General features: G+C 41.2%; 1 protein-coding gene across 1 annotated transcript; it reads right to left on the bottom strand.

Annotated features, from left to right (window-relative positions):
* Positions 1 to 9,822: 9,822 nt before the first annotated feature.
* Positions 9,823 to 11,676, bottom strand: LOC120644489 (40S ribosomal protein S11-like). The gene is made up of 4 exons (XM_039921118.1): positions 11,032 to 11,676; positions 10,545 to 10,689; positions 10,364 to 10,453; positions 9,823 to 10,154 (listed from the first exon to the last, which is right to left on the bottom strand). The coding sequence occupies exons 1-4, from the start codon at positions 11,192 to 11,194 to the stop codon at positions 10,061 to 10,063; spliced, it is 492 nt and encodes a 163-aa protein (XP_039777052.1). The 5' UTR covers positions 11,195 to 11,676; the 3' UTR covers positions 9,823 to 10,060.
* Between the last annotated feature and the right edge of the window lie 5,571 nt (positions 11,677 to 17,247).

Here is a 17,247-nt window from a genome sequence, read left to right as displayed (position 1 = left end):
TGTTCAATACATAGGTTCTTAGGATCATGCATCTAGGGTTTCAATTCAAATCCTAAGAACTATAAATGCACAAGTAAGTAGTACATAAAGTGCATAATTTGAAATACTGGGTTATGTCCGGGGCATGCCTTCGCGGTAGTCGCTAGCTAAAACAGCCTTGGGCTCTTCCGGACTTTGGTCCGGGACTTCAGTCAGTGTAGCGGCGTTCAGCTGGGCTTCTTGATCACTTTCTTCGGAATCCGGGATCAGCTCGTACGTCCCGTCCGATAAAACAGTCGTATCTATATGTGATGCAAGAAACGATATTACAAACACATACATTTCACAATAAAGTTGTTGTCTAACAAATAGCAATCATATTTAGCATATGGACAATCGTTTATAGAGTAGTTCTAATCTTAACTTTACTTCATAAAAAGAATTAGGTGGCAGTTTTTAAAAGCGAACTAAAAAGCATGAAACACTTTGACTATTTGAAAACATAAGCTAAGTACAGATTCTGTAGCTACAAAATTTATGCAATGTAGTACATCTAATCAGCAGCTTGCAGTAAAAAGCTTAGCTAAAAACAGTAAGGCATGATTACATGAAAAATACTCTAAACAGATTATGTTTAAACAAAGATGAATTTATACATAACAAACTACCACACCTATGAAGGTAAAATTTCTCATAACATGCTTCATATGCTTGTGAACACACTATAAATTTTTCAGAATTTATCTAGGCATAAAACAGAAGTAAAAATTTTGGCAAAATTAAACCACATATGGTAAAACTAATTAGTACAGAAAGTTCTATAATGTTTCTGGTTCTCAAATTTTACATACATGGATATATGACAAATATTGAGTTCCACAAAAATTCTCAGAATTTTCTAAGTAAGGAAACTATTTATCATAATTAAAGCCTTCTTATCAAACATTAAATCAAAGATATAGTTAAAAAGATTTAAAATTTCTCAAACTTTTGGAACAGCAAGGTTTTAGTGACATGTACGTATGTAACAAAAGTTGTAGGCCTTATAACAAGGATTCCAAAACATTTGGCTTTGTATTTTTCTGATTTTTCTACGAATTTCTAGGCATTTTCAAAGTTCAGCCTAGAAACAAAAAGAAAAGGATTGAAATCTTGCAGCTAGGCCCATAGAAAGAAAAGAAGACTCGCAAAGAGGCCCTTGTCCTGAGTCAAAGCAGAGGAAGGGATTTGACCGGTGTAAGGATCACCAGGGTGCCTAGATGGGGAGGGGGTGAATAGGGTCGCTAATCGCTCTCTATCCTAGGGCTCAATCTATTTGCATGAGATAAACCTAACACGTCCTACACATGCTAGTTATGACTAAGGTTTATCTATGCTACTCTCTACTTACCCCTAAAAGACTTGCATCCTATAGTCAATCCTAATCAAACTAACTAGGAAAGTAAAGGCACGCATGAAAGATTAAATGCGGAAACGTAATACGGTAAGTAAAGAGGTGAGGGAGAGAATATGCAAACTCCCGTGAAGACACCAAGACACACGATTTAACGTGGTTCGGTTAGGACACCAAGTCCCTCCCTACGTCCACGGGCACTTGTCCAACAAGAACAAGTGTGATACCAAGTCTCTTCGCTTGATCACCGTCTTGCGTTCGCCACCAAGGCTTCCGGCAAGCAAAAGCTAAGTGGCACCAAGTCACCAAGACAAGGCCACCGCCACCGTCTCTCTCAAAGCGTCACCAACGGCACCATCTTCACTATTGGAGCTTCTCACCAAGAGGGGTCTCCTTCCCCGCACAAAGTGTCGTTGCCTCTCCACACCAAGTCGGAGGGTCACACGGCGAGTACACAAGATGCTTGCCGCAGCAAGGCTTTCACTTAAGCTTACTCTCTCAAGAGCTAAGCCTAACCAAGCACTAAGCACTCTCACAAGTGTGCTTAAGCCTATATGATGTACAATGAAGCTCTATGGTGGTTGTAGATGTTCTTCAAGTGTAGTAGACTTCTCTATCTCTTCAGCAACTCCAGAACACACCAAATGAGGCGTGGGGTGGGATATATATAGCCCAACCCCTCAAACTAGCCGTTGGAGGAAAGCTGACAGAAAAAGCTCGTAACGCCGGTTAATCCGACTGAAAGTGATCGGGTGCTCTAGCCTAAGAGGGGGAGGGGGTGAATTAGGCACTAATAAAAACTTAGACCTATGGCTCCAACTAGTTTGCACAAAACTTAAACTAAAACAGGCTATCTAGATGTGCAACTAGGTTGTTCTAGTGTGAAAACCCTATCCCAAAAGAGTTTAGCAACCTATAGCCTTTCCTACCAAGAAACTATTCTATGAAAGTAAAGACACACAAATTGCTAGTAAGAAATGCGGAAGTTTAAAGAGCGGGATAGGAGATAGCAAACTCTTGACGCGGGTGTTTATCCCGTGGTTCGGTTAGCCACAAAGGCACACCTACATCCACGTTGTTGTAGCACTCACTAAGAGTATTGCTACTCGGCCACCAAGTCTCTTCCGTGAACACAATCACGGTCACCTTGGCCCCGGGTTCCACTAAGGAGCTTCTCCACAAAGGATGGGGGTCTCCACATCCCCCGCACAAAGATGTCGTCGCCGCTCCACACCAAGTCGGAGGGTCGATGACATTGCCGGCGAGCTTCACGCTCCAAGGTGCCGGCGCACCAAGCTCTTGTTTTGGTTCACTAGAGAACCACAGCACAAAGGCTCAAGGCCTTGCAATCTCACTCACTAAGAGCTAATCCTTTACACAACACTCTCAAAGTGTGCTAAGGGCTAAGGATATGATCTTGATGCTTTTGTATGGCTTGGAGATGTTCTTGGGTGTGTGTGGGATGTCCAGCAACTCCAGCAAACTTCAAATGGCCGGGGTGAGGCATATATATTGGCCACCAAGTCTTGTAGCCGTTGCTCCAACGGTCAGCAGAAAATCTGCGTATCACCGGAAGAACCGATGCCTCTGGCAAGGGTAGCATCGGTTCATCCGGTTACTCTAAGACACGAAGTAGCCGTTGAACTTCAGACTGCTGATACAGTGACCACCGGTTGAACCAATGCTTGCCCGTCGGTTAAACCGGTCACTAACAGCCTTCTTCTCTTCTGCTGATGTCAATGCTCCGATGCAATACTCCGATGCACCGTCGGTTGAACCGGTGCTGAAGAAACTTCTCCTGGGCACTTAACATCGTCTCTGGTATACAGTACGCTCAATGCACCGATGCCCTTTCTTGGACCGTCGGTTCAACCGGTGCCTATAGGCTGACTTGGCTTCGATTCCCTTCTGCACCAAAATTCCATAGCGTCGGTTCTTCCGACTACCATCAGATGCACCGATGCCCTTGGCGTCGGTTCTTCCGGTGCTACTGACTGAAGAGCTTTCAGGGCACTGCCCTGAGACCCGCGAGGGGCGGCCCTTCGGGCCTTGCTACGCCTATCTTTTCTTTCTCTTTATCATCACTTGAACCTAAAAGCCTAAGAATGGTCATCTTAACAATTATATTAGTCCAAGTGTTGTGTTGTCATTCGATCACAAAAATCACTCGAAATGGCATAAATGGTGCCATGTTCGTTTCAATCTCCCCCTTTTTGGTGATTGATGACAACACAATCAAAGCAAGCATAAATTTGCAAAAATTGACAAATTTAACCACTTGATACCAATTGAAATCAATTGAAAATGCTTACGCTTGCTTGGATGTTTACCATCATCCAATGATGACTTGACCACCCCCTAAAACCATGATTTCCCCCTTTGTTCCTCCCCCTATCTTGCTACTTCTCCCTCATGACTTGATTCACTTAGATATTTCTCCCCCTTTGCGATATACTTCTTCTCCTTGAGAAAATACCTTGCTTTGATCCATATTTCTCCCCCTTTGGAATCAAATCACCTAAAAGGTCTTGCTCCAACAATATAGCTTAAGAGAAGATTAGTAGCCTAGGGAGTTAGTTCCATGACTTATGATCCAATTGTATGATATCAATGAAGCTACCAATTGAAAATTTACTATAGTGGATCACAAAATCATGAAACTAGCATGACATGAGCTAAGCTCTCTACAAGTATGTGCACAAAATGATAATGTGAAAATCAAGTGCACAACTAGATATTATAACTAGAGAGCTTAGATCATATCATGCACGGAGGTAGCTCTAAAGTAAATAGGATATTATAAAGATACCAATTGAATCAATTTAGAACCTTGCATACCTCCGGGTGACTTTTGTTTACCTTGCATGTACCAATTGAAAGTGACTTGCAACCAATTGAAAGTCTTTAAACAAGAAGCACTTGGTACACCAAGGTTAAGCAAATGTATGAGCACATAGCCTATGAACTTAGATATGATCATTTAAGTTCAATAGAGCATGACTCAATATGCATGAAAGCACAATTTATCTAACCACTCTTATAGAGTTGTTTGTTCACATTGAGCATGAAACACATTCTCTTAGAGTGTTAACTCCACCGTGAGACTACAAAAGATAAACTTGATAACTCGTTAGTCTCGAAATCACAACCTATAGAATGAACTCCCCCTAAAAGTGTGCATTTAGTGTTTGAATCACCAAGCAAATATATGCACAATGTTTTTGACAATAATGGGAAGTTTACTCTATAGCTTGTGCTCATGGTACACATATGAAGGTAACCTTGTGTAGCTTTCTACACACTTATCAAACCATGTAGGTTGCTCATGGTTTAGAATCATGACACAAGCAACCCACCATATATAACACTAGGAGATGCAATGCAACTATCCTAGCAAAAAGCAATGGAGCTATACGATGCTTGAATTGAATTCTAGCTACCATTACCTTATGGGGGACTTGGACAAGAAATGACCAAGTATTGAGCTTAGCTTCTTTTGCTTGAACATTCACTTCAATTTGTAAGCTAAGCCTCCAAATCCCCCGTAGCCATTCTTGGGCTTCAAGTCTCCTTTGGAACCCACACCATTTGAGGCCCCTTCATATTGATGATGACATCCTTGGGCACCCAAATGGGGCGGTTCCAACTCCTTTCTTGCTTCCCAACCTTGTGAGCAACCACTTTGCCATTAGTTTTCTTCTTGATCACATATGTGGTGCTATTGCTCTTGTTCCTCCGGTTGGGCTTGGTGTAGATGAGAGAACTCTTGATTGTTAGCTTCTTCTCGTTCTTCTCATCCGAAAGCTTCTTCCTTGGTTGAGAACACTTGTTGGACTTGTGACCTTCTTTGTGGCACTTAGAGCAAGTCACGGTGGACCCCTTCTCAAACTTCTTCACCATGTTCTCACGGTTATCTTGAGAAGGTTGGACATTGCTCTCCATGCCTTTGCCCTTCAATCTATACAAGTCCTTCATGAGCCTTTCCACTTCTTGCTTGAGCTCAACATTCTCCTTGGCAATGAGATCATCACATGATTCTACAACAATATTCTCATTGCATTTCTCATTGCAAGGGTTAGAGTAAGGATCATCAATTAAATCAATGCCAGAAGTTGAAGCATCTACCCTAGAGATAGGAGTTGCACAAGGGATAGTTTGCTTCATTTCCAAAGAGTCATTAGTATCATTAATGCTCTCAAATTTTAATTTGAGCTCTTCATGCTCCTTGCTAAGCAAATTGAGTTTGCACATCAAATTTTCAAAGTTTGCAGCAAGAGAAGCATTTAGATCTTTGAGAGCAATAAAGTTTTTAATTTCTTTTGATTGTTTCTTAATGACGTTTTGGTGCTCATGAACAAGGTCAAGAAGTTCATCAATTGAAGGAGAATCGGAGTCATCATCACTTACATCGCTATTCATACCTTTGGCCATAAGACAAGTGTTTGATGATGATCCGAAGTTGGTGCTGGTGGTGAATCTCTTGCTTGATTCATCGCTTGAGCTAGCACTTGATTCTTCACCACCACTAACCCATTCACCAAATATGCCAAATGATTCATGCTTGGGTTTCTTCTCCTTCTTTTGCTTGTTCTTCTTGAACTTCTTCTCAACCTTCATAAGTTGATGGTGAGACCCATCTTTGAGGAAGACCATATACCCCATTGAGTTGATTTCCTTTAAGCACTTGTTCATCTTCTTTACTTTCTTGTAGAGATTGGGGTGCATTGGCTCTTGATCATCACTTGAGGAGCTTTTTGCATCCTCTTCTTCCTCATCACTTGAGCTACCTTTGATGGCCATCTTCTTCAACTTTTTGACTTGCTTGCATGCAAGTGCGTTATGTATTGGTGAAGAGGGTGGCGCTCTTGGCTTGATATCATGGTGTAGCTCGTGGGCGATCTCCTTGTTTAGGACTTTGTTTGGTGTCATTGTGTTGAGATCTTTCTCATCCAACACTTGCTTTATGGCCAAAGGTATGGATAGCGATGTAAGTGATGATGACTCCGACTCTCCTTCAATTGATGAACTTCTTGACCTTGTTCATGAGCACCAAAAAGTCATTAAGAAGCAATCGAAGAAAATCAAAAATCTTTGTGCTCTCAAAGATCTAAATGCTTCTCTAGCTACAAATTTTGAAGATTTGATGTGCAAATTCAAATTGCTTAGCAAGGAGAATGAATAGCTTAAATTAAAATTTGAGAACATTAATGATACAAATGACTCTTTGGAAATGAAACAAACTATCCCTTGTGCAATTCCTATCTCTAGGGTAGATGCTTCAACTTCTAGCATTGATTTAATTGATGAATCTTGCTCTAACCCTTGCAATGAGAAATGCAATGAGAATGTTGTTGTAGAATCGTGTCATGATCTCATTGCCAAGGAGAATGATGAGCTCAATCAAGAAGTGGAAAGGCTCATGAAGGACTTGCATATATTGAAGGACAAATGCATAAAGAGCAATGTCCAACCTTCTCAAGATAACCGTGAAGATATGGTGAAGAAGCTTGAGAAGGGGTCCACCGTGACTTGCTAAAATGCCACAAAGAAGGCCACAAGTCCAACAAGTGTCCTCAACCATGGAAGAAGTTTCTGGATGAAAAGAACGAAAAAAAGCTCACAATCAAGAGTTCTCTCATCTACACCAAGCCCAACCGGAGTAACAAAAGCAATAGCACCTCCTATGTGATAAAAAAGAAGACCAATGGCAAGGTGGTTGTTCACAAGGTTGGGAAGAAGGAAAGGAGTTGGAACCACTCTATTTGGGTGCCCAAGGACATCATCACCAACATGAAGGGGTCTCAAATGGTGTGGGTTCCAAAGAAAACTTAAAGCCAAGAACGGCTTCGGGGGATTTGGAGGCTTAGCTTACAAGTTGAAGTGAAGAATCAAGCCAAAACAAGCTAAGATCATAACTTGGACATGTGTTGCCCAAGTCCCCCATAAGGCAATGGTAGCTAGATTTCATTTCAATCATCATGTAGCTCCATTGCTTTTGCTAGGATGTTTGCATATTGCATCTCCTAGTGTTATATATGGTGGGTTGCTTGTGTCATGATTCTAACCCATGAGCAACCTACATGGTTTGATAAGTGTGTAGAAAACTACACAAGGTTATCCTTCATGGTACATGGACCTCATGAGGTATGTATTTCATATGTGTACCATGAACACAAGCTATAGGGTAAACTTTCCAATTGTGTCAAAATCAATGTGCATACATTTGCTTGGTGATTCAAACATTAAATGCACACATTTAGGGGGAGTTCAATCTATGGTTTGTGATTTTGAGACTAATGTGTTTGCAAGTTTATCTTTTGTAGTCTCACAATGGAGTTAACACTCTAAGAGAATGTTATTCATGCTCAATGTGAACAAACAACTCTATAAGAGTGATTAGATAAATTGTGCTTCATGCATATTGAGTCATGTTTTATTGAACTTAAATGCTCATATCTAAGTTCATAGGCTATGTGCTCATACATTTGCCTAACCTTGGTGTACCAAGTGCTCTTCCTTTAAAGACTTTCAATTGATTGCAAGTCACTTTCAATTGGTACATGCTAGGTAAACAAAGAGACCCCCGGAGGTATGCAAGGTTCTAAACTCATTCAATTGGTATAATTGTCAATTTCTTATCTTTTTTTAGAGCTACCTCCGTGCATGATATGATCTAAGCTTTCTTGTTGAATCTTTTAGTTGTACACTTAATTTTCACATTATCATGTTGTGTACACACTTATGGAAAGATTAGCTCATGTCATGCTAGTTTCGTGATTTTGTGATCCACCATAGTAAATTTTCAATTGGTATCTTCATTGATATCATACAATTGGATCATAAGTCATGAAACTAACTCCCTAGGCTACTAATCTTCTCTTGAGCTATATTGTTTTGCAGGACCTTTTAGGTGCAAGACCTTTTAGGTGTTTTGATTCCAAAGGGGGAGAAATGTGGATCAAAGCAAGGCATGTTCCCAACAAAGGGGGAGAGATGTTCCCAAGAAGGAAAAGTATATTCCAAAGAGGGAAAATGAAGACTGGATCAAGTCAACATATGAGAGAAGAGTAGCAAATAGGGGGAGGAACAAAAGGGGATCATGGTTTTAGGGGGAGGCCAAACCGTCATTGGATGATGGTAAGCATCCAAGCAAGTATAAGTGGTTCAATTTGTCAATTCTTGCAAACTTTATGCTTGCTTTGATTGTGTTGTCATCAATCACCAAAAAGGGGGAGATTGTAACGAACATGGCACCATTTATACAATTTCGAGTGATTTTGGTGATCGTATGACAACGCAATCAATGGGACTAATGGTTTTGTTAAGTGAACATTTCTAGATCCCAGGGATGAAGTAAAAAGGCCATACAAAGAAAAACACGAAGAAAGAACTCAAAGAAACGCTCAATTGGACGAGTTCTACTGAAATCAGTAGCACCGGAAGAACCGATGCCCATAGCATCGGTGCATCCAATGGTTGTCGGAAGATCCGATGCCCTGGCATTGGTGTAGGACTGAGCGCCTCTGGAGATCAAGTGAAGAAAGAAGTGAAGCACCGGTTGAACTGACGGCTTCAAGATAGGCATCGGTGCATTCAACATACCAAGTTCCAGAGACGATGTCAAGCGAGCAGGAGCGAAGTCTTCAGCACCGGTTGAACCGGTGGTGCATCGGAGCAAGGCGTCGGAGCAATGACGTCAGCAAGGGCAACAGCTACAAGATGACCAAGAGTCACCGGTTGAACCGACACCATAGCATCGGTTCAACCGATGGGTAACAACTCAGCTGCAGAAGCGTCAGAGAAGCCAATGGCTAGTTTCAGCCTATGAGTGACCGGAAGAACCGATGCAGAAGCACCGGAAGTTCCGATGCCTATGCAGAAAAGTTGCTAACGGCTACAAATGGCTAGTTTGAGTTAGTGGCCTATATATATGTGCTCCCTCGGCCATTTTGAGTTTGCTAGAGCTGCTAGAAGTCATACACACACCCAAGAACACCTCCAAGCCCACTACAAAAAATCTGTTGGTCTATGACAACTAAATTTCGTCACTGATCACTAAAATATCATCATAAAGCAATATTTATGATGATCTCAAATAGCGTCATGTATTGAGCGTCATAGATTACACCTCGTGACGTTCCTTAAATTTTCGTCATGGATTGCTTGATCCATGACGTTTCGAAACCGTCATAGAATGTCCTTGGGCCACCAAAGTCCAACCCAAGCCCATTTTTTATGACAAAAATAAACATCACAAACAGTACAATATTCGTCATGGATTTATCTGCCACGTCAATGACGTGGCTGATGACATGGTAATTGACGTCGATGACATGATTGCTGACATGGCAATGATGTGGAAGTACTGGTGACGTGGCAGGTGAAGTCAGCCTCAGCCCATTTTTGAATGGGCCCAATTCAAAGTGGACGTGATTTCAACCCAACATCTATTATTAGCTAACCAAATTCAGCTTTATACACAACCCATTTACCAAAACAAAAGTTTCAGCCCAAAGCACAATAAGCAATTACAGCCCAAATATAACCTCATACGAATAATGTTCCGTTGACGAGACTCCATTCAGACAGCCAACAATCACCAAACCATAGTCGAAAACACCAGCCTAGCAGGAATTTTTAGCAAAAAGACATCATTCTATAGACTACTCATGGAACATAGTCTAAAGCTCAAGCCGCGGTGAAGGCCTTCCCGCCGCTGCCACCAGTGGATCCAGCTGGGATGACTTTCACAACATTGAACCTCACGGTTTTGGACAGGGGCCTATTCACAGTTCAGAAACAACACTTCAGCAATGAACAATATTACCTTAGCAATTGAGTGGACTGGAAAACTAGACATTGCAATGGTGTTGTATTTCATCAGTAAATGTTGGAACCCTAAAATAGAGCTCACTTAATAAAGCTCAAACAAACCAAGCAAGATGGCCATCAAAGGTGATCTACCAAGTTCTGAGATCACATAAGTATTACCTGCACTGGCCAATGATGACATGGTCACCTTCCTTGACATGGAAGCATGGGGAGATGAGAGCGGGAATGTTGGAGTGCCTCTTCTCGTACCTGCAAGCTGTACAGTTACATCATTTCTTAAAAAACATCAAATTTCACTTGGAAGAGAACAGACTCTAGGCTCCACAAACAGTTCACTTACCTCTGATATTTCTTAACGAAGTGGAGGTAGATCCTGCGAACAATGATGGTTCTGTTCATCTTGGCACTATGGCATGTTCCAGCAATAATCCTGCCTCTGATGGAAACAGTTCCAGTGAATGGGCACTTCTTGTCAATGTAGGTCCTTGTACGAGAATAGAAATTAAACATCTGTTAACACTTGATAGTACTGGGTATCATGGGCTCATTGTCTTCCAAATTAGCAAACGAAATTTGGAGCTAGATGGCAATAGAAAACCATTTAAAACAGATGGACACTACGGAGGCTGCCTCTCAGATAACAATAAATTATTCAGGTACATTATAGTACTTGGAACTTGGAAATTGGAATCATGACCCAATGTTGATTTCCAGATTAGCATATGAAATTGGAGCTATGCTACCAAATTAAGTACATAGCGCTGCAATTCTTCCAATGGCCACCTTAAAAACACAAGGAATTTGAAGATAGAGAGAACTCACTATACCTTCAATTGCTTCCCTGGGGGTCTTGAAGCCCAGGCCAATGCTCTTCCAGAGGCGGCTGCCTCCCTTGCCTGGCTTCTTACCCTTGGCAGATTTCTTTGTGCTACATTTAAGCAGAAAATTTCGGTTAAGAAATGTATGTAGCTCACAAAGAATAGAAAGCATGGAAGAGGCAATAGGCTGCTTGAGGAAAGCCTTCTCAGTCTGGAAAATGGGCAGATGTAAAACATTAGAACTATGAGGCAACCTGCTGCAAACTACTTAAATACACATGAATAAATTTGCAACATCCCTAACTAATACAGTAATCGTTATGTTCTGAAATAACTATGTCCCTCTTAACTACTAACCAGCAGCGCTAACATTACAAAATGTAAGTGATGCTTGCGAGTGCCAGTACAAAACCTACATCATCTAGTCCAACCCAAATCCCGAAAACTCATCAAGTTATTGTGGCTTTAAATTACAAATCCGCGGGGAACAGTAGACCTGATTAAGGATTGCATCACTAGTCTACTACTAACAGACTCTACCAATACACAAACACCCACACGCCGACAAAAATGCAACGAATATGCAAAGTTGCGGTGGATCAATAGGATCGAATCGATAGTTCGTGGCAAACCAAACATGCCAGTAGCCGTAGGCATCGGTACAAGGCACCAGACAGATCGGGGGCGAGGCATGGAAAATGCTTATTGTGCTCTGATTACAGGCTCTGCTTGCCACCAAGTCAACCGGCGCGAGGAGGCTGCGCTCCTTGAGCACATGCCCTCCTCACCTCGTCTGACGGTGCGGCCCTCCCCAGGCGAGAAATGCGAGGAGGGGAGGAGTGAGCGGCTCGCAGTGGGGAGAGGGGGAGCAGAGGAGGCCAGATCCAGATGGGGACAGTGAAGAGAAGGTGTGACCTGCGCGTGTTGGCATGGGGAGAGAAGGGTGTGTGGCAGTGGGTGTTGGCGAGGGGAGCAGCGCCAGAAGCAGGAGCAGTACTGGGGAGGGGAGAGGCCAGCCGTGCCGCCCGTGTAGTGGCGGCGGTGCTTCGACCGTGCAGCAGCCGTGCCCCATCCGAGCAGCAGCCGTGCCCCATCCGAGCCGGGAAGAGCGGGAACTGCCCTCCCGAGCCGCCAGGCGACGGATCCGGAGAGGGAGAAGGGTGGCAGCGGGGAGGAGGAGAGGCAGAAGGGAGAAGGGTGGCAGTAGGTTCAGCTAGGGGAAGGTTTTTAGGTATCTGAAATTTCAACAGCCGCGCCATTCATTTGAAAATTTCACACGCGGGCGAGTTGCGCGTGGTGGGCAACTAAAATATCTGGTGTGACTAACGTGTGGGACCAAATGGGAGGTGGGCTGGTCAGACCGAATTTGATGTTACTTTGAGCCCAATACTTTTTATTATTTTTACATATAATTAAAAATATCACCCTTGCATGGTAACTTATAAAATAATTTATCTTATAAACCTCAATACAATTTTTATATTTAATAGATCAATATTTAGCCTCATATGTTCCATTATAACCCATATTCTCGAGATAGATCAATAATTCAATTGTTTCCTATAGATAATTCATACTTCTATATGTCATAGAATAATTATAATAATATCTAAATTTGGTCTGAAAATTCTACAAATTGGAATGACAACATATTTTTGGTCGTTTAGCTTCCCATAAAAAAAACAAATATTTCTAATAGTATGTCACTATACATTATTCACAAATGGATACCTCTCTCACATAGTTTCATATATCTGAAGTCAAACTTTGATATTTGAATACCACATAACATGTTCGAACTTGTATGCACCTCAAATTGTTGACCATAACATAGAAAAATATCAAGTTACATTAGCAATTGTTATGCAAAAGCATGTTTTTCAATTCTCTATTTAATTGGAATAAAACATGTATTACAAAAACAATCAAGATATAGCAATTAATGTACAAACAAAAGCCACTAAATAATAGATCCTGATTTTAGAAAAATTCAGAAAAACAAACCATCAAATTTGGAGTTCATATGAGGAAGAAATACTAATTACAAAATTTAATTCCGGATCAAAAAGGAAAAGATGAATCACACGTATGTTCTTCTTTGTAGGGCCACGTCACAGCACAGGTATATAAAAATTATTATCCAACATAATCACATGCAGAGGCCCGGCGCATTGGTAGGGCACTCGGGTCTTATCGCCATGCCCCGGGTTCGAATCCCCGCTACTCGCTGCGCCTCTTTCTTCTCCAAATTATTAAAACATGAGATACTAGTCTATAAATAGGATAATACCAGTCATCATCATAACCGAAGGTGCAGAGCAGTTGGTGGGGCTTGCGTTTCTGATCTTGAAGACATGAAGATCAGAGTTCGATAGCCTATAAGCGCACGTTTTATTTTTCTAAATTAAAGCACGAATATTAGTATATAAAGGATAATACCAAACTTTTTCTCAAATAAAGATGTAGAACAGTGGTATGGTGCGATGGCCTGGTCTTGGAGTCCATGGTTCGAATGCTCCATTCTCTGTTTTTTCCCCAATTTTTATTGTTGTTTTTTTGGTGAGCAGCTCTTTGTTTTTCTTATCACCAATTCTGCCGGAGAATTTTTTTTCTTCCATCACACACAAATAAAGGCAACTTCTTTTTTCTTATTTCCTACCTTGCACAAAACCCACATTTTTTAAGAAAAAGAAGTGATGCATCTTATTTTCTTCAAAGTAAGCAACGTATTTGTTTTGTCAAATTTGTGGTTGAATATAGTATCAAATCTATGACGATTTTAATTTTCAATCCATGACAATTATCAAAGGTTCGTCATAGAAACTAGGCCCGAATTGGAGCCCAAATGTGCCATTTGCAAATCTGTGACGAAAATTCTTAAATCATCATAGATGTTGCCGGTTTATGACGCTTTATATAAACGTCACGTAAAATTCGTCATGGATTAAGAGATTTCTTGTAGTGGCCATACAAGAGCTCATTGATCATATCTTTAGGTTTTAGCACTAGCTTTGTAAAATGTGAGTGCTAGATTAGCTCTTGAGTGAGTGAACAAGCAAGGTTGAGATCTGTGTGGCTGGTTCTAGAGTGAACCACACTTATATTATGGTGCGCCGGCCCCTTGGAGCAATTGGTGGCTCGCCGGCAAGTCAACGACCCTCCGCCTTGGTGTGGAGCGGCGTTGACAACATTGTGCGGGGGACGGAGACCCCTCCTTCGTGGGCAATCTCCCTTAGTGAAGATCGGGATCAAGGTGACCGTGATTGTGTTCACGGAAGATACTTGATTGCCGGGAAGCGATACTCTTCATGAGTGCTTCAACAACGTGGACGTAGGGGCGCCTTTGTGGCAATCCGAACCACGGGATAAATCCTCGTGTCAAGAGTTCGCTTCCTCTCATCCCTCCCTTTAAGCTTCCGTATTTTATATTGCAACTTGTGTGCCTTTACTTTCTTAGTGTAGTATCTTGCTAGGATTGACTATAGGTTGCAAAACTCTTTTGTGATGAGGGTTTCACATTAAGGTGAACCGTAATTGCACATCTAGATAGTTTGATCTAGTTTAAGTTTTGTGCAAACTAGTTGGAGCCATATGTTAAGATTTTAATAGTGCCTAATTCACCCCCTCCCCCTCTTAGCTTAGAGCACCCGATCGCTTTTAGACACAATGCAATCCAATAGAGTGACAACCAGAAGTTGTGATTTGTGTGGAGTGATATTGTTCTACGAAGCGTAACTGCGTAAGGGAGTACTTATTGTCAGCATCATTTAACTGTGCTCTACGAGCGCTTTCTTATTGCACGAACCCGCAGGTATTGGCTGTAGTGAGTGTCTTTATGGACATTGTGATCATATTATGAGCTGGTGTATCTGGATGTCTCACAAGGACTTAATCTTTGGAGGACTAGAACCATCAACCTAAAGTTGTCTTTCATTGTTCAAAAATGAATTTGCACTGGTAATCTTAGGAGCATCCAGGTCATCCACAGTCTCAATGTCCTAGTGCTGGAGACCCGCTTGTAACTTCTTTTATTTTCTTCATTTTGTTAATTGTATCTTGACTTTCTGTTGCACTTCTTTGTATACTTTATATAATAACCCCTCATGTAGGGGGCAACCCTTGCTGTTTCCATGAAGAAATCACCAAATTGTATTAAATCTATCACATCTCAAGTAACAAGGAGTACCACATATTGCCAAATTTTAACCAACGAAACAAATTTTAATGAATCAAAATTCCAAAACTATCACATCGAACGGGTATCTTACATGCATGGAGTATTAAATCTAGACGAAATAAAAAATTAGTTGCATAGTTTGCTTGTAAATTACGAGACGAATTTAATAAGCCTAATTAGATCATAATTAGACATTAAATTGCTATAATAATTGCTACAGTAATTATGTGCTGATGACGTATTAATTAGTCTTAATAAATTCATCTCGTAGTTTACAGATGAGTTCTGTAATTAGTTTTGTGATTAGTCTATATAATATTTCAAATGTGAAAAGATTTTATTTCAAAAATTTTACAGGCGCAACTAAACAAGGCCTATATCTAGAAAAAGAGTTGTACTGCGGATGTTCGGCATATATAGAAAGTTAGAAATTATAAGAGTAGAAAAAGTTTCGAGGTGAGAAGACAAAAAAAATTTATTACTTTGCCGTGTGCTAAAATAAAACACAAGGCAAAATCATGCTTTGCCATGTGTCACAAAAAATTTCTTTGCCGTGTGCAAAAAAAAAAGCACACGACAAACCATGACTTTGCCGTGTTTTTTAGTTTTGCCATATGTTTTCTTGAGCACACTCAGACAAAATTCATGTTTGCCGTGTGCCCGTGAACTTTCACACGGCAAACCATGGCACACATGGCAAAAGCCAGGTTTCCGGAAGTGTTTAGTGATGTCAATTCCCAAAAATAGATAGTTGTTTCCCGAAAATTGCCTCTAGTACGAAGTGTTTTTTCATATGCGAAAGTTGGCGATTTACAGCAAACACTAAAAATTGTCTCAAGTGATGTTCTGCTGGCTGATGGCTGATGCTGATTTTACTTGAGAGAAAAGTACTGCTGGCTGGTAACTGCTGGTTAGTGCTTATTTGGTGTGAGAGAAAAGTACTGCTGCTGGCAACTAGCAGAATAGAGTGTCCCAAAAATTGCCTCTAGTGATGTATAGTGTTATGCATTTTCTATATTTCCAACTTCGACTAGTAATCTGTCATCTCCATGTGCCCTTTGCTTGATTTCATTCTTAGTAACTAATTCCGACGTGCGAGCTTGATAAAGAACTAAAGTTGATGTCCAACCTCCGTTGAGCAAAATGGAGGCTGCTAGTTCCATCTGGACTGGTACGCTGGATCGGCCATGTCGTTAGTCCGTGGGTTCTGTCATAGCCATGTCCACGTCAGTACACAACCATAGGCATGTGTTTCTAGATGCCTCCTACTCACAAAGCATTACATCATACTTCGGACTACAAATGGTAACTTCTCGTTGCCATGTTCTTCTGTCTTTTGCCTCACTTCATTTTTATGTGTAGTGCGTTTAGCTTTTATCGAGCCTAAGGACATATAAGACTAAGAAGGAATGGGAGCGTTCACATACATCATTTGGATGATTATACAAAAGACATATATATGTACGAGCGTTGCTTCATTTTTCAACAAGTGGAGATTGGTGGACTAGTGTAATGTTGCACATGCTCTTCGTTAATCAAACTTCAAGCTAATTGTGTCTTGTGGTACGAAGGATCTCAATATAAATGTTTTTCAATGGCCACTTTCAAGTCCACAGAGGGATAAGCAGAGAGAGAGAGATGGACAGAGCACGTTCGGTATGGAGATGAACCCGTACCTATGTTAGCATAGGTACCGGTTCATCTCCATACTGGTACTTTTGGGGTAGACCTAAGACTTGTTTTCTAGTAGTGGTTCCACCCGGTACCAGTGGCGGAGCCACCAGTATAGCGAGTCATGGTGGCCGCCATACCTGGTGGCCGACGAACACACTGACACCAATTTCTACGAGGTTCAGCCATCATGAAAGCAAAGGTTTATTCAGCTAGAAACTGAACGAAGAAGGAGATAAAATGTTTAGAACATCTTCAGCACATTACTCATCCGTCTCCCCAATACTAAAATATATAGTCTTTTGGTAGTGGTGCCCAGCAGATCACAAATTTCATCGCCAATACCTAAATCTTTTTGTTGATCGCCAAAACACACC

This window comes from Panicum virgatum, chromosome 8K (assembly GCF_016808335.1).
Source record: "Panicum virgatum strain AP13 chromosome 8K, P.virgatum_v5, whole genome shotgun sequence".
In the NCBI taxonomy this organism is placed as follows: domain Eukaryota; kingdom Viridiplantae; phylum Streptophyta; class Magnoliopsida; order Poales; family Poaceae; genus Panicum; species Panicum virgatum.
This window is presented reverse-complemented; position numbering and strand designations above follow the sequence as displayed.